The sequence below is a fragment of the Lissotriton helveticus genome, chromosome 12 (assembly GCF_964261635.1).
Source record: "Lissotriton helveticus chromosome 12, aLisHel1.1, whole genome shotgun sequence".
NCBI classification, from domain to species: domain Eukaryota; kingdom Metazoa; phylum Chordata; class Amphibia; order Caudata; family Salamandridae; genus Lissotriton; species Lissotriton helveticus.
In genome coordinates, this window is record NC_136073.1 from 773388921 (window position 1) to 773412074 (window position 23154).

The 23154-nt window shown below is 45.7% G+C and overlaps 1 protein-coding gene across 1 annotated transcript in view; it reads left to right on the forward strand.

Annotated features, from left to right (window-relative positions):
* KCNN3 (potassium calcium-activated channel subfamily N member 3) overlaps positions 1-23154 on the forward strand; it is a 526431-nt gene that overhangs the window by 337381 nt on the left and 165896 nt on the right. The window contains exon 3 of the mRNA XM_078671377.1: positions 16893-17311. Within this exon, the coding sequence (XP_078527503.1) occupies positions 16893-17311 (419 nt within the window). The remainder of the gene's footprint in view (positions 1-16892; positions 17312-23154) is intronic.

The following is a 23154-nucleotide window of genomic DNA, read 5'->3' on the forward strand; positions in this document are numbered from 1 at the left end:
GTTTCTTTAGTCTGGCATTTACCTTAGATGGCCTTTTCGCCTCATGTTTGAGGCCATCCTGCGAGGCCTGGAGGACAGCACACCGGGCCCTGTGTATCTATCCCCGAGCAGGTACAGTGGCACCAAGGCCCTTGAGATTTAGGGGTCTCTTTAACTAAAATAGGGTTGGCTTCTACTACCAAAGATTGGGATGGGGTGCAGAGGCGCAACAAGAGCCACATAATCCTTCCAGTAATAGGCAGAGTGGAGATGCAGGGGCTCTAAGAAGGGCCAGACGAGTGGGGGCAGGGTCAGACACAAGTTGGCTTATGGCTCTGCGTGTGTGTGTGTCCGGGAAGCTGTCTCAGCCCAGGCTGATACACAAAACAGGGGGGGGGGCTGAAGCCCTGTGAGCCCTGCGGGTTTTGCACGCCTGATGCGGTGCATGTTCCCAACTTGCTATGTCCTCCAATATCTCCATTTCCCCATAAGCCAACTTGTGTCTGACCCTGCTCCCGCTCTCCTTGCCCGTTCTGATGCCCCAACCCCAGGAGAAGCAGGACACAGAGCGTGCATCCTTTCACCCCTTTGTGTGAAGGGTCCCTCCACGCATGGGTAAAGGGCCCAACCATCCCGTGTATTAAAAAAACTGGCCACCCTAGATGGCCTATCAGAAATTTTTTAAGGTTTTAAGGGTTGAGGGGAGGGGGGGGGGGGGTTGTAAAAAATAATGGGGAAAAACGTACCACTTCACTGCATCTCTCCTCTGTCTGCTTGCCGTGTCTTTCCCAGGCAGGAACAGGAAGAACATCCAGACTCCCCTGACCAAACACAACGCTGCAATGCAGCGTTGTGATTGGTCTGAGCGTTGTGGTTCGGCGCTCAGACAGGGAATGGGAGCCTGGGCATGTTCTTTACCCAGGCTGTAATGCGGCTTGGGTGGAGAACATGCAATGTACGCATGATTCTCGGGCCAGCCAATCAGTCATTGCACACTTACAGTGCACAAGCCCCCCTAGGAGCAGAGCAGCCCGCACCAACCGCCCTGTAAAGACCCTGCAGTAGGAACATATAAAATGATAATAACAACAAGTTATTATAATTTTATTTTTCCTTTATTTCCACCGCTAAAAGCAGTGGGGCAACACTCCTCTACCTTACCTGAGGAGCCGCCACTGACAACTAGAGCTGGCAAGCTTGGTGTGGAAGTCATTTAAACAATTTCACTGTCCCCTACCTAGAGGTTTTCTATGGTGGTAAGGGTGAGTGGATACTGGCCCTTCGACCACCCACTCTAAAGTGGGCGGGCTGTAAAATAGCCAAAACTCCGACCGCCCACACTCCATTTGGCCTTCGGAGGAATACATTTGTAACGGATCCAAAGTATACGCTATCACTAACATACTTATTGTCCTATTACCTGTAAATGAGTTATTTTCCATCGAATTGAGAGACAAAACTCGGACCAGTGAATTCCCTGTCTAAATCCATGTGCTTTTTCCTGTACCGGTGAAAATAACGAGCTAAAATCTGCATCCATTTACCACCTGCGTGGAACAGGTGGTAAATGGACATGTGGGGGCTTTCTTTTGACCAGTGTTGCCATTGTCAGGTGGTGAGGCAGCGGCTGCCTATCCAAAGTGGTAGGGCGTCCAGGAGAGGAAGGGGGGGAATAAAATTAAAATAAGATATGTACCAGCCGCTCCACTGACGCTGCCGGCTGCCTCGTTGCTCCTCTCGTCCTGCCTGGAAATGGATGGGCCTCAAAGCGCATACTCCCCACCCAATCCAGACACTGCTCTCTAGCATGAGAGCAGCACCGGGATTGGTCTTACGGCCTAGGATGCTGCTCAGACAGTGCCTTAGAGCCTGTGGCTTTTCTCCAACCCTGCTGTGCAACACATCTGGGTTGGAGAAACATAACTGCGCATGTCTGTTTGGCGGCCGTCAACTGACATATGCCCTTATAAGTGCACACTACTCCTCCTCCCTTCCATACCCAGCCCCGCCCTGCCCTAAATTCATTGCCCGGCTCAGACAACAATAAATAAAATGATAATAAAATTGTGTTATTATAATTTTAATTATCATCTGCTGGCTCTGGGCAGTGGGGCGATGCTCCTCCTCCATTATGGAGGAGCCGCCCCTGGGCGGGTGTTTAGGGGGGGCAAGAGACAGGAAGCGGAAGCAGGCGGGGTCACTTGCCGCTCCCCCTGCTTTGCAGGCGTAGAATGGGTGCGTAGTACAGCGGGTCCAGGATCAGTGCTTCCGGCCAAGGGATTACAGGTCTAGTATTTTCAAACCTGGTGATCCCTGAAACCACCAGGGCCTGCAGCGGTACCGCGGGTCCACTCCTAATGAGCGCCCTAGTGGTTTAATGAACGTGCCAGGAGAATGCATGTATTACAAGAGCGCCATTTGCCTGCAGGACACGCATCGTTGCATCTGTCGACAAAAGCTTTTTTCCAGAGTCAAGTGCTGACTTATATTCCAAGACTGTGAGAACAGTCGCTCATATGTTATTCCTTCTAGTTGTCTCGTGGTTATTCGCTGACAATGAGCTGCCATTCAACCATTCCATCTTATCCCATCCTAAGAGGTCAGCGTACGGTGACCTGTAAGAGGTCAGTGTAAGGTGGGCCTGGGAGGTCAGTCTATGGTACCCTGTTTATTTGAAGGGGGTGCAGGGTCTGGGACGCTGTTGTCCTCAGATGGTGTGCTAATGACATCACCACAGTTCAGCAAGAAGCCAGGATACCAAACAACTGCTGGCTCCACCCAAAAAGCTACTTGGGTAGTAGTTTTAACTTCATCAAACAGCCCTGGACACCTCACACCCAGGTCCTCTTTACTCTGCTAAGGTTAGGTTGCCAGAGTGGCTTCTCATATTGTATTCATAGCAGTCTTTTGACATGCCATGGACACCTCTCACCCGGGTCATTTTTGCTCTGCTAAGGTTCAGTCGTCAGAGCTGCTGCTCAGGTTGTATTCGTAGCAGTCTTCTGCCATGCCATTGTCACCTCTCATACAGGTCATCTTTGTTCTGGCTGGTCCATTTGCCAGGCCAGCTGATCAAGTTGGATTCATAGCAGACCTCTTTCAGGCCCTGGACACCACCAGAACAGGTCCTTTTTGCTCTCCTAAATTCAGTTTCAGAGTGCTGCTCATCAGTGGCGGACACTATTTACTGGGGGTGGCGAGGCGGGGATGCGGAGGGTTCTAAATATATATATTTTTTTAAAACACTTATCTTCAGATCAGCCACCCGGCCAGCAGAAGCATCTCCGTCCGTTCGCCACCGCCTCTCGCTCCTGGAAGCAGGAACAGGAAGTACCCTGGCTCCTGACTCCCCTAGCCAATCAGAATGCTGCAATGCAGTGCTGTGATTGGTCTGAGCGCCGTGGATCGGCGCCCAGGCAGGCAATGGGAGCCTGGGGCATGTTCTGCACCCAGGCTGTATTGCACCCTGGGTGCAGAACATGCAAAGTGCTCATGACGGTTTGGACGACCCGATAGGGGCGGTCAAAGCGTCCTTGCTCACCTTGGAGTGGACAAACCACTCCACCCCTGCCCTGTTCTGGCAGCCCAGCCCGCCCCACACCAGGAAAGGAAACGTAAATGATAATAACGCTAGTTATCATCATTTTAGTTTTCTTAAACTACTGCTCACAGAGCAGTGGGGCGACGCTCCTCGCCTTGGTGGAGGAGCCGCCACTGCTGCTCAGGTTGTATTCATAGCAGCCTTCTGCCATGCCCTGGGCACCTCTCCTACAGGTCCTCTTTGTTCGGCCTGGTCCATTTGTCCGGCCTGCTGATAGAGTTGGATTCATAGCAGACCTCCATCAAGCCCTGGACACCACCAGAACAGGTCATTTTTGCTCTGCTAAGGTTCAGTTTTCAGAGCTGCTGCTCAGGTTGTATTCATAGCAGCCTCCTGCCATGCCCTGGACACCTCTCCTACAGGTCCTCTTTGTTCTGCCTGGTCCAGTTGTCAGGCCTGCTGATCAAGTTGGATTCATAGCAGACCTCTATCAAGCCCTGGACACCACCAGTTAAGGTCCTTTTTGCTCTGCTAAGGTTCAGTTGTCAGAGCTTCTGCTCGGTCTGTATTCCTAGCAGCCGTCTTTCAAGCCCTGGCTGTTCACACTTTTGCACTATGTTCTTCTGGGTTTGGTCTTCTGCCGTGCCTCTGTGTGACTGCTACCTGGCAGCGCTTGGTTATGGGTCACCTCTCAAATTGGAATAAAGGAGACATAGACACAGCATTGTAGTCAATCAGTATATGTGCACAGATGTATAGGGACAATCAATCCCCTGAGGGCAAACACTCAACAAAAGAAAACATTAGCATGTGGCAGGAGTCTCTGCCTGGGTGCTACGATGAACCCTTACCCGTAACCAAGTCCCTCTGGTCCAAAAAGTGATCATGATCTGGGTGTAATTGAGGCAGAGGTCCTTTCAGGTTTTGCATCATTGACATAGATGCCAAGCAAAGATGGTGGTTGCCATGGCGGCATTAAGCGTCATAGCAACCATATGATCCCCGGGGCATCCACAGTTGGTGTCTGTTTAATTGGTTTCCTCTGTCGTGCCAACAAAAGGTGAGCTCACGGAGGTAAACTTAGAATCCTCTACGCTAGGTTTGTCCACCCTCCTGAGTGTCAACAAGAAGTGTGCTCACACCAGCAAAATTAGAATCCCAGCAGGATGGTTTGTTACAACTTGATCACATTTCTTTTATTGACCCTGATGATATGTATATTGTCAAGGTATATAAATGTGAAGTTAAAAGCTGTAAATCTACATACCTGTATATATGTGGTTGGCGTAATGTTGTTACTCTATGTTCTTCACACAACATTATTGCAGGTCAATAACACAATATATATTTTGGCATGCAACCGTCACAGGGATATGCTCTCGCAAGCAATAGAAAAATGCACAAAGCTATAAATAGTGGGACAGCTATGTTCTCCCCATGAGAAAGTTGATAGGTTCTACCTGGGAACAGAAATTATTAGTGAGTGGATCTATCTTAGTGTAATAAAGATCTATGAACTAGTCACAGACATATGGCCCAAAAGTACATCCCGTCCATCACCATATCGCAAGCATCCTTCTACATATTATTATTTTTTTCCAAGAGATACCCGAAGGGTTAGCCCAGACCTTGTTCAAGCTGCACCTCCACCGTGAGGCTCAACAAGGCTGAAAAGAATCTGGAGTCGCTTATGTTCCTGCTCAGAGGAGACTGTGCCTAGAGGTTCAGGTGGAACTGTTCCTCCGTAGCATGCCAAGGCTGAATTGCGAATGGTTGGTCCCTGTTTAATGTGTCAGCGTGAGCAATGAACGATTGAATGGAATGCACCCAGAGTGGGGATCATTGATCAAGCATCCTCCCCATCTCTTTTTGGTTTTAACCCAGCTATATATCACATAACCTAAAAAGAGGACTTACCGTGGATACACCATCATGGGTTTCAATGACCTTCTGATTGGCAAAGAGGACCATGGTTATTCTGTAGCAGGTTCTCCGCCAATTGAATTGTCACCCTACACTATTTTCTCCAGATTTCCAATAGCTACAGTTTGATTTAAGAAATATATTAGGAGGCTTAGTTTATTGCTAGGTCATTTTTTACTGCTGCATTACAGATGAAGGCAGTTGTTCCAAAATACTTTCTTTTTAGGTATAAACTATAACACCTCGTTAATGTTGTCCCTCTCGCTGTTAATCGATTGTGACACCAATTGCTCAAGTTGTGATTCCTGGAAGTTGTTCCACTGGTAACTGCTTGCATTGCCGCCACGTAAAATCTTGCAAGTAATTCAATTTCTCTAAAATGTTTGTCCTTATTTACAGTGGTATAAGGCCAGGGTGTGTAGGGTTCTTCCAGGTATGCTTGGAGCAAAGATTGTTGCCACTGGTGGGGAAATTACATTTTGGTGCATCTTTCCATGAAAAGAGGCAATAATTGCTGCAACCTGGTGCCTCCTGGCTGTAGCGCTAAAGCCCGCTCTCTAGTTTTTACTTGATCCAGAAAGAGCCCTGCATCCAGAATGCTGTGGTGGTGTCAGTCCAGTATATGACTACAGGCAGAAAGACAGAATTCTTTGTAACCACAAGGGACAGAATGATAGCCCATCGGTCACGTCACCCAAGCTCTGCAGGAGGTCCAGTGATGCTACTTCAGCACCTTACTGAGAATCGTGATTGGTGTGTGCAGCTTATGGTCACGGATTGGTAGTCGATTGTGGTCACGGATTGGTAGTCACTTGTGGTTTTCCATAAAAAGCTTGCCTCTCCTTGAGCTTATTGTCCATGTTCGTCCACCACTGGAATTACTACGCCGTCAGTGACAGCGGCCTCACACATGGTCTACTTGGATGTATGACGTTACAACGCATACATTTACAACGCCTACCTTTACCACGCAATTTTTACAACGCAGGATCCATTACAACGAACTACCATTACAACGCATTTTTTTACATCGCAGATGCCTTTACAACGCATACCATTACAACGTAAGTATATATTTTTAAAAATTTAAATTAATTAAAATTAATATAATTTAATTTAATTTAATTTTACTTTATTTTTACCCTCTACCCCTGTACCCCAAAACCCAAACCTAGCCCTGAACCCTAAAAATACCCCTTTACCCAAAAACCCAAACCTAGCCCTGAACACTAAAAATACCCCTGTACCCAAAAACCCAAACCTAGCCCTGAACCCTAAAAATACCCCTGTACCCCAAAACCCAAACCTAGCCCTGAACCCTAAAAATACCCCTTTACCCAAAAACCCAAACCTAGCCCTGAACCCTAAAAATTCCCCTTTACACAAAAACCCAAACCTAGCCCTGAACCCTAAAAATACCCCTTTACCCAAAAACCCAAACCTAGCCCTGAACCCTAAAAATACCCCTGTACCCAAAAACCCAAACCTAGCCCTGAACCCTAAAAATTCCCCTTTACCCAAAAACCCAAACCTAGCCCTGAACCCTAAAAATACCCCTTTACCCAAAAACCCAAACCTAGCCTTGAACCCTAAAAATACCCCTTTACCCAAAAACCCAAACCTAGCTATGAACCCTAAAAATACCCCTTCACCCAAAAACCTAAACCTAGCCCTGAACCCTAAAAATACCCCTTTACCCAAAAACCCAAACCTAGCCCTGAACCCTAAAAATACCCCTTTACCCAAAAACCCAAACCTAGCCCTGAACCCTAAAAATACCCCTTTACCCAAAAACCCAAACCTATAACATTTTTAATAAAATTATATACTTACCAATACTTACGTTGTAATGGCATGCGTTGTAAAGGCATCTGCGATGTAAAAAAATGCGTTGTAATGGTAGTTCGTTGTAATGGATCCTGCGTTGTAAAAGTTGCGTTGTAAAAGTAGTTCGTTGTAAAAGTTGCATTGTAACGGTTGTATACCGGTCTACTTACGTACACGTTTTTTTAAAAATCTCCTCATTGACTCTGCACCAGACATCTTGCAGTTAAGTGTTCACTGTGGAGTAATTTAGACAAGGATTATGCCAAACTGGTTGCTAAGACTGAGTTTCTCCTTTGTTCTCCCACAAGATGATTTACTCTAATCTCCAGTCAGTGATCTTTTGCTTCCTCTATTTGCTGGTACCCTACCTCTAGCACCTGGACTCCCCTTTTCAGGGTACTTGAACGTTCTATAGATTTCCCATTCATTCACTCTGCCCTTAAAATTAAGATTAGGGAGTGATTTATCCAACTTTCCCGCTTCTGCGACTTTAGATTCCTGCGATTGCTTAGGATATCACCCTCAGGGTAGACTCTGACTCTAAGAATAAAAGATGTATTAGCGCTCTCACAGGTTCTTCTGCTTACCGCCTCCGGTTCTCACGATGGTCAAACACTTTTTGTTGCATCCATCCAAGGTAGATCAGGATATAGTGGGAGAAAAAGTCGACAACCTCAGTGCCCCTCAGGGGCCTCGCAAGCCTCCGCGCACCACCTCAGATGACAAGAAGTGAAGCTGGAGGGATACCCAAGTCCTTCACGGGGACGCAGATCACACCCTCTTGGTGACCATTTAAAATGTCCTGTATAAGTTTCAAAGTCTTTTCCCTGATCCTGGTGGCTGTTCATTTTATTAATCCAGGAACAAAACTGGTTGAAACGTTTCCCTATGTTGCTGTGAGATATTGGAATAGTCTGCCAAAAGCATTTAGCAAATCAGACAATTTACTGGCTTTTGGTAAGCAGCTGAACATGTTTTGTGTTCCAAATTCGACCCAGCTTATTTTCTGCATCGTTTTTTAATGCTTGGCTGTATGTTCTCTGATTAGATCATTTATAAATGATTGAATTGGATTAGATTGAATTGGGTTTAACAAACTTTAAAAATCTTATTTTTTAGAAAGTGTTGTGAACCAGAAGCTTGAACGTTTCACCCAGCTTTCAGTACTAATATATGACGTTACAACACAAACAGTTACATCAGAGGATTTTACAACGCTTGCCATTACAACGCATTTTTAAAAACTACCATTACAACGCATTCCATTACAATGCAAACTATTACAACGCATACCATTACAACGCATAATACTTTTAGGGCAACAGTAGCGTAAGTGTTGGATAGTGTAGGGGTAAAAATTACTATTTCCACTCCCGTGAGTGCAATAGTAGGGTAAGTGTTGTATATTGTAGGGGTAAAAATTATTATTCCCATCTACCCCAAAACCCATACCCACCCTAAAACAAAAAAATCTCTATTACTTATCTTATAATGCGTTGTAATGGCACTCGTTGTAATGGCATGCGTTGTAGTGACATGTGTTGTAGTGGCATCTGTTGTAATGGCATGCAATGTAAAGGCAGTTACGTTGTAACAGCTGCGTTGTAAAAGCAGTGCGATGTAATGACTACGTTGTAATAGATGTTTCCCATCAGTACAGGTGCTGAGGAAGAGAACTCCTTGTACAGCAATGTGTGTTGTAGCACAAAATAGAATAGAAGAGAAGAGAGATGCTACCTAGCAAACAAATGCCATTCTTGAACTTCATCGTAGTCTTCCATCATTTAACCATTACACCTTGTGATTTCAAATCGATGGGCAGGCCAGCAATCCAGGAGTATGAAAGCGTTAGAACTCCCTATTTGTTGATTGAATCATCAGCAAAGTTCACTGTCAGAGTTAACTCACCTTTGCTCCACTCCTAGAGGCATATTTACAAGCCCCTTGCGCTGTCGGTGCGCCACTTTTGGTGACGCACTGGCGGTGCATTTTGCAGCCCCATTTTTACAAGGACACGTAAAGCCACCCTACAAGGGTTTTCATGTCCTCGTAAATACGGCCCTTTTCACGCAGCACTTTGCGTGAAAGGGATGTGCCATGGGTGTTGCTGTGGGTTTTCCCACACTGTACCATGGCTTTTGTCGCATTCCCAGATTTACAATGCTTCTAATCCTGGAAACTCGTCAGAATGCTACGCCTCCCCAAAAGAGGCAAAGGGAGGCGCAACAAGGAGAAATGTTTTTATTTCTCCTCATTTTTTCATCTTTCAATGCATAAAAAGAGGAAAACACCTCTCACGGTTGCTTTTTGTGCAGGAAGGTGTGCGTTCCCGTACTAAAACAATTTCCAATTCCCAAGGTGCAAGGGTGCCTGCATTGGCACATGGTGGCCAGCGCAGAGGAAAGCACAGAGATGCAACATATTAATGTAAATATGATGCATCCCTGTGCTTTGAAAGTGTCTCAGTGCGGCGCAGCCCCTAGTTTATTGAGGAATGGAAATAATTGTAATCACAGACACCACAGGATATTTTTTTCTAAAATGCTTTATTCCAACCCACAACAAGACCCAACAGTTGAGGCCTCCTCCTCTCAGGAGTCTCCTAGGGTCCAACTGACAAGGTTAGATTGTTCTATCTAACAATGAAGGCTCCTCTGTTGGACTACACCATGAACATGGGGAAGAGTGGTTTTAGGAAAAAACATTTGACAAGGGGAGTAAGGGAGTGGATTATATAACTTATTGCAACAGAAACTTCAAACCTGTGCCTGAGACAGAGCAAATCAAAACCCTGTTGAAACCTAGTGTCACGACCATAACCAGTTAGCATACCATGCAACTCTACTATTCACTGATCATGGAACACCTAGGTTTAGCCACATCCCCTGTGTCTTTAGACTGTCCCGAGAAGTCTCTCTCTGATGTCATTGTGCCAGACCTGCCAGCAATGAGCTAAAAAACGGTGTTGGATCTAGCCCTGATCTCTTGACTGGGTGAGAGTACTCTGCTTAATTCAGAGACTCTGTCCATCACCACCCCTTGTTGTAAATAATTTTGTCCACCCTAAGCGTGGAAGGGTATACTCAGATGTGAGTCCCTTGCTCATTGCACCATCAGGATTCAAGCAAGCCGGGCCGAAGACGGCTGAAATGCCAGAAACCGGTCCCCGGAAGCTTGTTTCCTTCCCAGTGTAAGAATTGGCTTTTGTAGTCTGGTCTGCCCTGTTCCCATGATGCACTGGGCCAGGGACAGACTAATTTGCATACAGCCAGGTTCTGAAACTGGGATGGTGCAATGAGCTAAAAAACGGTGTTGGATCTAGCCCTGATCTCTTGACTGGGTGAGAGTACTCTGCTTAATTCAGAGACTCTGTCTATCACCACCCCTTGTTGTAAATAATTTTGTCCACCCTAAGCGTGGAAGGGTATACTCAGATGTGAGTCCCTTGCTCATTGCACCATCAGGATTCAAGCAAGCCGGGCCGAAGACGGCTGAAATGCCAGAAACCGGTCCCCGGAAGCTTGTTTCCTTCCCAGTGTAAGAATTGGCTTTTGTAGTCTGGTCTGCCCTGTTCCCATGATGCACTGGGCCAGGGACAGACTAATTTGCATACAGCCAGGTTCTGAAACTGGGATGGTGCAATGAGCTAAAAAACGGTGTTGGATCTAGCCCTGATCTCTTGACTGGGTGAGAGTACTCTGCTTAATTCAGAGACTCTGTCCATCACCACCCCTTGTTGTAAATAATTTTGTCCACCCTAAGCGTGGAAGGGTATACTCAGATGTGAGTCCCTTGCTCATTGCACCATCAGGATTCAAGCAAGCCGGGCCGAAGACGGCTGAAATGCCAGAAACCGGTCCCCGGAAGCTTGTTTCCTTCCCAGTGTAAGAATTGGCTTTTGTAGTCTGGTCTGCCCTGTTCCCATGATGCACTGGGCCAGGGACAGACTAATTTGCATACAGCCAGGTTCTGAAACTGCGATGGTGCAATGAGCTAAAAAACGGTGTTGGATCTAGCCCTGATCTCTTGACTGGGTGAGAGTACTCTGCTTAATTCAGAGACTCTGTCCATCACCACCCCTTGTTGTAAATAATTGTGCCAGACCGGCACTCCATCCCTGACATGGATCAAAAAAAGTTATTGCTGAAAAGAAACCAAAAGATGCTCATGTACATTATTACTTGGTGGAAGGCCAGTATGGTTTGTCACAGGTGTGACGATGACAAAAGATAGAAAGCATGGTCAACTTTTCGACCACATTGTATATCCGAATCAAGGTACAACAGACTAGCCATGAAGGGTTCTTAACAAGACACAGTGTTCTGAAGTTGAAAGTAAGCCTACTTAAGTGTGAGAAAAGTGATTGGCTGATTGCTAAGCTAGGTGTGCCTTTGAAATCCATCCTCATACAAGTACTTGGTGGTCCACTGGAGCTTTCACCAAAAGTTGCAATATTAGAAAAAATGGTAGATCAGGTTAATGCATTCGGAAAAAGAGATATTGCTCGCTAGTGGCCAAGTAGTAACAGTCCTCCAATCAATCAATCAATCAATCAATCAATTTCTTTATTCAATTTTAAAAATAAAATCATAAAAGACAAGTCAATGTAAAACAAAATACAAAAATTAACATCACTATAATTTACTATTGCTTTAAGACCCCAGTAAGATAACGTAAAAGAATAAAACATACTATAGGTGTATTTCAAAACTGTAAGTACAATAATGCATGCCTAACTTGGGTAAAATTAATTTGGCTTTAAAAGTGGTTGTTAAAATTTGTGTCATAATTTATTATGTTTTGCACAGGTCATGACAATATGTAATGTACCATTAACCGATACATTGTCACTATCAAATTGGGGCAACTTCGAGTCCTTAAAGCAATCTTGATTAGAAGAAATGAAGACACTCCACCAATTTCTGCATATCAGGAGAGAGGACTCTATCAACATAGGAGATGCCCAAACCAGCTTTAAAAGAATAGGGATCCCAGGTCGGAATAGTGTGGACTGGAATTGACATAACTAGTAAATGATTACTTTTATCACAAGGTTGATGCAAGAGGGTGAGGGGAACAACATAATGTTGCCTGGGTGGATCTTTGAGGTTTGCTCTACACTTCATTTGCATTGCTTGCAATATCATATATACATTCACTAAAAAATCTATAGAAAGTATGTCTAAGAAAACCTGATTGTTTAACTATCTGCTTCCTATACCGTGGAGTAAGAATTTTAAGTCTCTTAATCGGCATTATTAAATAGGATATTGCTCATGATAACAGTCTGATCTTCATTAGAAAGAACTCTAGGTTACAGAGTCTATCATGGTAACCAGCCTATTCTTGGCTTTATCCGTAAATGCCATAGTTGTACCAAATGTAGTGCTTCCTACAGACAGTATGGCATTAGTCATACCCTCACCCAAAGCCAATGATCACAAGAACTCTACAATACATGGTCACTTTTAATCCCAGTACCATATGGACCGTGTCAGCTCACACCTTATAGTGACTGCACGATTGGACATATCACTGCTTTGCACCCCTCCTACCATCACACTAAAAGTACACTAAAGCCAAACCCACAGTAACCCTACACTCACAGTTTTTCTAGACAAAGTAATTTATGAGCCCATTACTACTACCAAAGACTCTCTTGCAAAGCTCACTGTTCCCATCACCATATATGAAGTTCAGTTTCCTCTTTACTTTTTATCCCATAGTCTTGTATGTTTGTTTACATATTGCCAGCAAAACTAGCTTGGGAAAAATAGGTGTTTTTTCAATGGGGTAGGAGTTTAGTGGAAGATATAATAGTGTCAGGTGGGTTTTAACTTATTTGAATCAGTCAAATACATTACAGTTTAGTACATTATATTTCGCATATGTATGCATTGGGAGATTAAGGGCCTGATTCACAAAGAGCCTCCACAGTTGTGACAGAGTCTTTCCACTCATGGTGGAGGCCCTGCAGTCGTGGTATAGTGTCTGCACTGGTGGCGGAGGCCCCGCAGTCACGGCGGAGTCTCTGCATCCTTGGTGGAGGCCCCACAATCGTGGTGGAGTCTCTGCACTTGTGGTGGAGGCCCTGCCATTACGGTGGAGTGTCTGCACTCATAGTGGAGGCCTGCAGTCATGGTGGAGTCTCTGCACTCATGGTGGAGGCCCCTCAGTCATGGTGGTCTCTGCACTCGTGGTGGAGGCCCGCAGTCATGGCAGAGTTATTCCACTCATGGACTCGTGGACAGAATGATGAGAGGCAATACAAATTAGTACAGTAATGAGTCAATGAACAATAAAAATTATTTTTCAGGTTCTGTTTGTTGTGCGTTGCAAATTCTTTATTTCTTATTTTCTTTTCACAGTTTGGTACAGCCAACGCGTTTCGCCCTAGCAAGGGTTTCTTCAGGGCAAGATAATATCGTAGGCACAGTTCAAGTGTTCACTGTTCAAAACACCAGTAACGAGATGCGTCAATAACGTCCCTTGGTCAGTCAAGTATGCGCCACTTCCAGTATTCCAGTATCCGTAATGTAGATGATATATCGTAATCAATTCTGTTATCTCAGTTGCCTCTGGCGTTTCCAAAGCCTGTAAAGACGTTGGACCGTACATGGAGGAAGACTTATCTGAATTGGAATACTTTACAGACTTTGGAAACATCAGAGGCAACTAAGATAACAGACTTGATTATGATTTATCATCTACATTAAGGACACTGAAATACTGGAAGTGGCACATACTTGACTGAGCAAGGGACTTTATTGACGCATCTCATTACTGACATTTACTGTACTAATTTGTATTGCCTCTCCTCATACTGTCCAAACTGTATCTTATCTGTGGTCATGTGGCAGCTGGTCATTTGAGGTGGGCAATATGTGTGCCAGAATACACTAGCGACTATATTGGGTAGTGCAGTCTTAATAAACCTTGCTGTCATTCTGTGCCTTGAATATTTGTTCCACTCGTGTTGGAAGGCCCGCAGTTGTGGCAGAGTCTCTGCACTCGTGGTGGAGGACTCGCAGTCGCGGTAGAGTCTCTGCATTCGTGGTGGAGGTCCCACAATCGCGGTGGAGTCTCTGCACTCGTGGTGGAGGTCCGCAGATGCGGCAGAGTCTTTTGACTCATGGCGGAATCTCTGTAATGAGACCTGCAATGCAGAGATTCTGCCACAGCTGTGGAGACTCTGCTATGACTGCGGAGGCTCTTTCTGATTCAGGCCTCAAGTGATTTGTGCAAAACGACTTGACTTCACTCAAGTGCCGAAGCCAGAATTAGAACCCAGATCCACCGGCTTCGAAGTCAGCAAGTCCGCTATGAGTACACTGTTGTTTTTACGACCAAGTGTTTCTAGATATGGGTGGGCGGGATTTGTGACATGGCATTGTTCTGAAAGTATGAATCTTTAGGGGTGGTTAGGAAGTGCAAACACTTCTGCCTTCATCCCCTAATGAGAGATCCTACAGTGTGCTGACTACAGAAGATCTTTAAGGACTTATGGCTTCCTGGAAGCATCAGGCTTTCATGACTCAACTGGGGAGTGATGTTTACTGTCTGTATCACTGCAGTTGGCCCCCTGCGGGCAATATGCCCAATGAAAGGGCTAATGCAGCTTGACAGCGGCTGGTCCCCAACTGAGTTGTCCTACAACATGACTATTGTAGCATGTCGTGTATCGATGAACTGACCCTCCACTAGTCTAAACCTCATCGCTGCTACTGTGAAATACCAATTCCTTGTATCCTAGTTCTGCACTGTGCTATCAGCCCCTTGGGTCAGTACTTCATTCGACAAACCTAGACAAAAAGATGGGGTTTAACAGCAGAATGGGTCCAGGTCTGCTTAAGTGACTTGTATGTGTGTAGTGTTGATACGGTGCAACCCTAGAATGGCAGCCAAAGGGATCAAATAAAGTCAATTAATGAATGGAGGAAAGTGAAGCTCTGAGAATGGAGTTGAACAGTTAGTTTGTCGTGATGTATTGGTCTTTGAGAAGGTATGTCTCTTTCCTAAGTCGGAGCAGAGTTTGGACAGTTGTGATGGAGACAAGAATGTTATTCTAGATCCTAGGCACATAAATGAAGAGTGGCCGTTGCCTTTTATTTTTATTTTTTGCATTTGTTTTCCTCCTATCCCATGGTCGAGATGGCTTTAAAGTTGTTGCAGCTGGTTTTTAAAATGGCGAGGCAAGGGGGCAGTAAAGTTTTAGCAGGGTGAGGTTGTGCAGTAATATTTGGAGAGGTTGTGGCGCAGCGTCTAGAGCGGCTGACTGCGAGGCTCGCGGTCTGATTCCCGGCGGCAGGTCAGCTCATCATCATGTGACTCTAGGCAATAGCTCACTTAATCTCCCCGACGGCCCCCGGCGCCTTGAAACCCTTCATGGGTGATATGTTCACGCTTTACAAATAGGAATTATTATTATTATTATTATTATATTTCTTTAGGTTCTCGAAGAGACTGTGCTGTGGTGTGTAGGATGCCCTTACGGAGGCGAATGTGGAGTTTGGCAAGCAGAAGAGTAAAGCCTTGCCGCCATCAAATTGCAAGAATATGAGGGCTCGAACTTCAGTTCTGAAGTCACTTTCTGGGAGGAATGGTTACACTTTCCTCAGTACAGTCAGCTGGTACCAGGCCATCCTCAATGGAGTTTCTTCATGAGCAGGTCCCTGGCATCCACGTCGAGTGAAATAGAACTTAGATTGGGTTTTCTGAGGTTAAGTATAGGATTCTAGGCAGAAAACAGAAATTAAATGTTTCATTCGGCTACACTAGGTATTCTTTGTATAGATCTCAACGCATCATGGATGGACATTTAAATTTAATGTTGCTCTGATTGAAAGTCTCTTCTTCCTTATGTTAGTTTCATTGCCTGTCTCTCTAAGGGCCATATGTATCAAGATACCCATTTGTGATTCCCAAATAGCGATTTTTAAGAAATCGCTATTTGAGAATCGCAAATGGGTATGTATGTACAAAATCGCATTTTTTTTGCGATTTCTTAAAATTCCTTAATTGCGATTAGCAAATTGCGAATCGCAATTAAGGAATACTTCCCCATTCATTTCTATGGGCCAGGAGGCCCATAGGAATGAATGGGAAGTAATTCTCAATTTGCGATTCGCAATTTGCTAATCGCAAATTGAGAATAATTTCAAGGGTGCAGGGGTGTCCAAAGGACACCCTGTTGCACCCCTGAAATATGCATGGGTGGACATGTGGCGCACATACATGTCCTAAGGGCATGTATGTGCATCACATGGCACTTTGAAAAATGCAAAAATGTGCATTTTTCAAGGAATTCGCAATTTACCACCAACTAGAAGTTGGTGGTAATTTGCGATTCCTTAAGGGCATTTTGCTATTTTTTTTGCTACATACATTGCATTTAAGGAATCGCAAAATTTGCGATTCCTTAAAAACAATTGCAAAATAAGGAATCGCAAATTTTGTGATTCCTTATTTTGCACCAGATTTTGCTTAATACATTCACGGCCTTTGCGAATGCGAATTTGCTTGATACATATGGCCCTTAGTCCATAGTCAGATGAGACAGGGAGTTTGCTGTGCTCACTGCTGTGCCCTGTTTCTAACCATGTCCTTAATTTCCTCCCTTTAGCTTTTCGTGATAGACAATGGAGCTGACGACTGGAGGATAGCTATGACATATGAGCGCATCTTCTACATTAGCCTAGAACTGTTAATCTGTGCCATCCACCCAATTCCTGGCGAGTACAAGTTCTTTTGGAATGCTCGCCTGGCCTTCTCTTACACACCTTCTCGGACAGAGGCGGACGTGGACATTATCCTGTGCATACCCATGTTCTTGAGGCTGTATCTCATTGCCAGGGTCATGCTGCTGCACAGCAAACTCTTTACAGATGCCTCGTCGCGGAGTATCGGAGCCCTCAACAAAATCAACTTTAACACGCGGTTTGTGATGAAAACGCTCATGACCATCTGCCCGGGGACTGTTCTTCTGGTCTTCAGCATCTCCCTGTGGATCATAGCAGCTTGGACCGTGCGGGTGTGCGAGAGGTGAGCTTTCTCAGATATGGACCAGAAGGACGTGTAGTGGAGTCGTTGCGAGAGATGCAAGGTATGGAAAAGGTATAGAAGGGTAGGTCAAGAGATAGTGAGGTCCAGCGAGGGAAGGGGAGAAGTCTACAAATACAAGGATGAAAGGGGGAAGGTGATGGGTGCATGGAGGAATGTGAAGGGGCGTGCAGGTAGAAGAATCGTGACAAGCAATTTCAGTGGCAGGTCAAGTCGGCGGCAGCCCCGATGGGAGTGAGAAATTTCCAGGGATAGTGAAGATCATAAAAGCTAAGGACAACAGAAGGTTTGCCAGCCACATCATGAAAGGAGGAAAATGTAGCTAGGTGCAGTGTGATAGGATCAAGGGATAACAAAGATTTGAGTGAAGGACACTACGTTGACAGGGTTACAAGTGAGTGTTGACCGAGACAAATGTCAAGGGTGAAGCGAGCAGTCTAGAGGATAATGGAAGTGACCCGGTACAAACAAGAGAGGACTTGGGTTATGAGAGTGGGTGAAGTTGGTCAAATGGCAGACAAAAAACCATGAGGCAGATTTACAAGCCCCTTGCGGCTCCGTGCGCCACCATTGTGTCACTTTTTTTTACGCAACTGCGGCGCAAACAATGCGGACAATTTACAATGTGGCGCATCTAGGGAGATGTGTCGCGATGTAAAGCCCTGCGTCTCATTATACCTGCGCCAGGTATAATGTATGCAGGGTGGGCGTTCCCACGTGCAAAGCCATGAAGAACTGACGCCGTGAAATTTACAACATTTCACTGCGTCACTCTACGCCTTCACTGCATCAAAATCCTTATGCCTGCTCAGACCAGGCGAAATGGAATGACGCAGGGATTTTTGAATGGGACTCACCTATCTGTTGTGGCACATTGCTGGAGTTGCGTCCTTTTCATGAGCAACTCCAGCAATACGTCAGTTTTGTGCCACCAGATGCGTCAGTATTTCTGGCGCATCTGTTAATCCTTGCGCCATGGAGCACTGTATTGTAAATACAGCGCATCCATGGTGGTGCAAGGACATTTGGCGCTGGCTAACATGTCATTTCCGTGTATATCTACCCCCATGTCACTGGAGTCTCCATCATAGTTCCAAACCAGTACCATCCTGGGATTCTAATCTTGACTCGCTTCAGTTGACCCAGGTAGGCCAAAGTACCGTTTTGCAATAGATTATGAGGAAAAGATTATGGGCCTGATTTAGATCTTGGTGGACAAGTTACTCTGTCACAACGGTGACGGATATCCCGTCCGCGGAACTATAAATCCCATTATATCCCATAGATTTATATTTCAGCAGACGGGATATCTGATACCATTGTGACGGAGTAACCCATCTGCCAAGCTCTAAATCAGGCCCTAAGACTGGAAGTGGGCGAGTGAGATACCTAGTAATCGTAGCAGTATTTAAGGTGGCTAGTAAATAACAGATGAAGCAGATAAGTTCATCTTGAAGCACAAACTTAAATAACAGTTTGTCGGTATAAAAAATAAATCTGTGCCAGCTGCTGGTGGATTCAACTCCAACTGCCGAGTATGATGGCTCATTATGTGACTCAACACAACTCCATGGGCGAGAGAAGGGCTCTCACCAGGACCAGCATGGAAGGAAAGAAGGCGATAAGCCTCACACAGAGGGCATGTCAGACATGTGGTAGCACATTGCGAATTGTGTTTCTTTTGTAGATACAGCTAGGATTCACCTAATGGCCTCTTTCTCGACCCCTCTTTCTAGTTCCAATTTGTTCTGTGTTTCCTTACATCTTGTCTCTGTGGTCACCCTCTTGGCACCCCTCATCTACTCCCTGCCTCCCCTTTGACCCTGGAGAAGCGTGGCTCAATGGTTAGAGCGGCAGACCCTGATGCAGTGGTCTGGGACCAGGGTTCAAGTCCCGCCTTGGCGGCACTTGGACTCAATTTCCCCAGACCTGATAATTCTCGCCTCGGTGCCTATTCCAATCATGGGTCCCACTCTGTGACTCTGGGCAATAGCTTGCTTAATCTCCACAACGGCCCCAGCAGCGCTTGGATGCCTGGCTTCACCTTGGGGGTGCCACGGAGTGGACATTTCACAGGAAAGCCAGGAAGGGTTCCATAGCGGTATGAATACAGCGCTACGAGACCTCTGGGAAAAAGGCGCTATATAAATACAAACACATTTACATTTACCCTCTTCCATTGATCTCTCTCTATCTAAACCTCCCTTTTCTTCGGATATTGTTAGCTTGCTGTAGTTCCCTCTTAACTACACACACACCTCTCCATTACCCCATACTTTATTATCATCACTCCATCACTCTTCCATCTTACCCCTTTTCCCCTTAACTTCCTTTTCCTGTTCTTCGCATGCCTCTGCCTCCATCAGCCTGTGCTCTTTTCGCCCAGTCAATCTGCAGCACCTCTCTTTACCTCTTTACCTCTCTCTCTCTCTCTCTCTCTCTCACTTTTCGCCCTGCCCTCGTTCCATATTACTATGGATTTCTAATTATTTCCTGCTTATCTCATGTCTTGGCTTCCTCTTTGCTCCATCATGCTCCAACCCCATGAACCAGACGCGCGGGCTTTTTGCCGGGCAGCCTGTTGCTTAGCAACGTGCTGTCATGGCGGCCGAGGCCGGGCTTGTTGTCACTCCGCATGTGGGAGCAGAGATTCTGTTGCACCGTGGCGTCATGCCTTGTTGCCAGGCCAGCTGCGGACTCCGGGTGTTGAACCCCAACACCCCTCCGTCCTTGTACACGACCACAATACTCTCTACTCGGCAACTCTCTTCACCCTTGCCAGCAGCCGCCCCTCAGAAGTGCTAAGCACATTGCTCAGCACACATTTTCGCAGCCTTCAAAGGCATTTACACATAACCTATAGATAAAATAATCCCAATAACCTTGATCAATGGCGTAATAAAGGGGGACAATTGGAGTCTCCCCCTATGTAGTGTTTTCTGTGTTTAAAGGACCACTTTCCAATGCACATATAGAGAGACTTTATGACAGGGTCTGCTAAGCCCCTTGGACACACACACACCTACTGCTCCAGCACGCATACTACTTTCACAGTGCTCCTATAGACATAATATATTTAAGGAGTGTTCCACAAGCGTTAATTTGCATACTAGTGGTGTCTCCTAAGGCCTTTATATAATTTGGGGTCAACTTAGTACCCTTATAGACTTACATGTAAGTGGACTTTTTGGTGCCCCAACACTAACACTACATGCATGCGGTCACCTCATTGTGAGAAAACACACACTTCGTTTAACCCCTTGACCGCGGCGGAATTTGCGCCGCGGTCAAGGGGTTAAACGAAGTGTGTGTTTTCTCACAATGAGGTGACCACATGCATGTAGTGTTAGTGTTGGGGCACCGAAAAGTTCACTTTACATGTAAGTGCGGGGGAATTAATGAGTGGGGGTGTTTCGGACGGCCCCCCGGCCATCCTCCGCACACGCCCCCTGTGACGTTGGATGGCCAGGGGCTGTCCGATGCACGCAACGGGTTAAGAAGGCGCCTGCCACCCAAACCACATGCAAGTGGTCCACTCACTGACCCATATACTTCCTACATGTGCAGGATTGGCTCAGTAATCCACCCACCCTGCACATACTCTATTTACTTTTAAGAGTCATTCTTGAGTGTCTTTCGGCAGTGCTAATGCAGCATGTAAGATGACTCCTCAATGCATCACTACTAGGGGTGGGCAGAACTTATGGAATTTCACTCCAAGGAGTTACATAAAAACTCAGCGAGATTCCGCGGATTTCCGCCAATGGGTAGAAATAGGCAAGTCATGCTGGGCACGCTGTGATTTAGCACTGGGAGCACGTTCCATGTTGAAAAATCAGCGCAAGTGGCAGCACATGGCATGCCAGAGAGTGCAGCTACTCGAGTGGATTGTGTTGCGGATTGATTAGATTTTCTAATCGAGGCACAGCCTTCTGACCAAAAACAGTCGCAAACGCCCACGTTAGAAAAAACTCACCAGATGTCCTCCTAGCGACCGGAAATCAAGCTAAGGGACGCCAAATCTTGCTTGCGCTTGCCAACTTACCATTCTAGAGCCGCACAAGAAAAAATTCTGCCACGCTAGAAAACTGCATTACAAGAGTAATACGAAGTTGCCAAAATTCCAACAATTCCACCAGCGGAATGGAACATTTCACCCATATCTAATTACTACACATACTACATGTAAGAGTTCTCCTCAGTTCCTGACTATGCCTACACATACTAGAAGTAAATGGGTGTCCTAAGAGCCTTACTACACAAACTGTACGTAAAGGGTCTCATCAGTGTGGCACTACACATACTGCATTTAACAGGTCTCCTCAGCGCCTCACAACACATACTACATGTAAAGTGTCTCCTTAGTGCTGAACTGCACATGTTGAATGTAACAGGCCTCCTCAGTGTCTTCATAAAATACTACATGTAAGGTGTCTCCTAAGTGCCTCCCTACAGATAGTACACATAAGTGGTTACCTTAGTGCCTCACTACTAACACTGTATGTTTAAAGTCTCCTCTGTGCCTTACTACGCTTACTACCTGTAAAGGGTCTCCTCAATGTCTAACTATACATAATGCAAGTAAATTTGTCTCCTCATTACTTCACTTACACATACTACATGTATCAGGTCTCCTTCCTGCCTTACTACACACATTACATGTAAGGGATGTCTTTAGTGCCTCACTACTAACACTGTATGTAACAAGTCTCCTCAGTGCCCCGCTACACATACTACATGTCAGGGGACTCTTCCCTGCCTCACTACACATACTACATGTCAGGGGTCTCTTTAGTGCCTAACTACTAACACTGTATGTAACAAGTCTCCTCAGTGCCCCGCTACACATACTACATGTAAGGGGACTCTTCCCTGCCTCACTACACATACTACATGTCAGGGGTCTCTTTAGTGCCTTACTACACACATTACATGTAAGGGATGTCTTTAGTGCCTCACTACTAACACTGTATGTTACAAGTCTCCTCAGTGCCCCGCTACACATACTACATGTAAGGGGACTCTTCCCTGCCTCACTACACATACTACATGTCAGGGGTCTCTTTAGTGCCTAACTACTAAAACTGTATGTAACAAGTCTCCTCAGCGCCCCGTTACACATACTACATGTAAGGGGACTCTTCCCTGCCTCACTACACATACTACATGTCAGGGGTCTCTTTAGTGCCTTACTACACACATTACATGTAAGGGATGTCTTTAGTGCCTCACTACTAACACTGTATGTAACAGGTATCCTCAGTGCCCCGCTACACATACTACATGTAAGGGGACTCTTCCCTGCCTCACTACACATACTACATGTCAGGGGTCTCTTTAGTGCCTAACTACTAACACTGTATGTAACAAGTCTCCTCAGTGCCCCGCTACACATACTACATGTAAGGGGACTCTTCCCTGCCTCACTACACATACTACATGTCAGGGGTCTCTTTAGTGCCTAACTACTAAAACTGTATGTAACAAGTCTCCTCAGTGCCCCGTTACACATACTACATGTAAGGGGACTCTTCCCTGCCTCACTACACATACTACATGTCAGGGGTCTCTTTAGTGCCTAACTACTAACACTGTATGTAACAAGTCTCCTCAGTGCCCCGCTACACATACTACATGTAAGGGGACTCTTCCCTGCCTCACTACACATACTACATGTCAGGGGTCTCTTTAGTGCCTAACTACTAACACTGTATGTAACAAGTCTCCTCAGCGCCCCGCTAAACACTCTAGACTTAAGGGGTCTCTTTAGTGCCTCACTTTAACAATGCAGGTAACAAGTCTCCTCAGTGCCCCACTACACATAC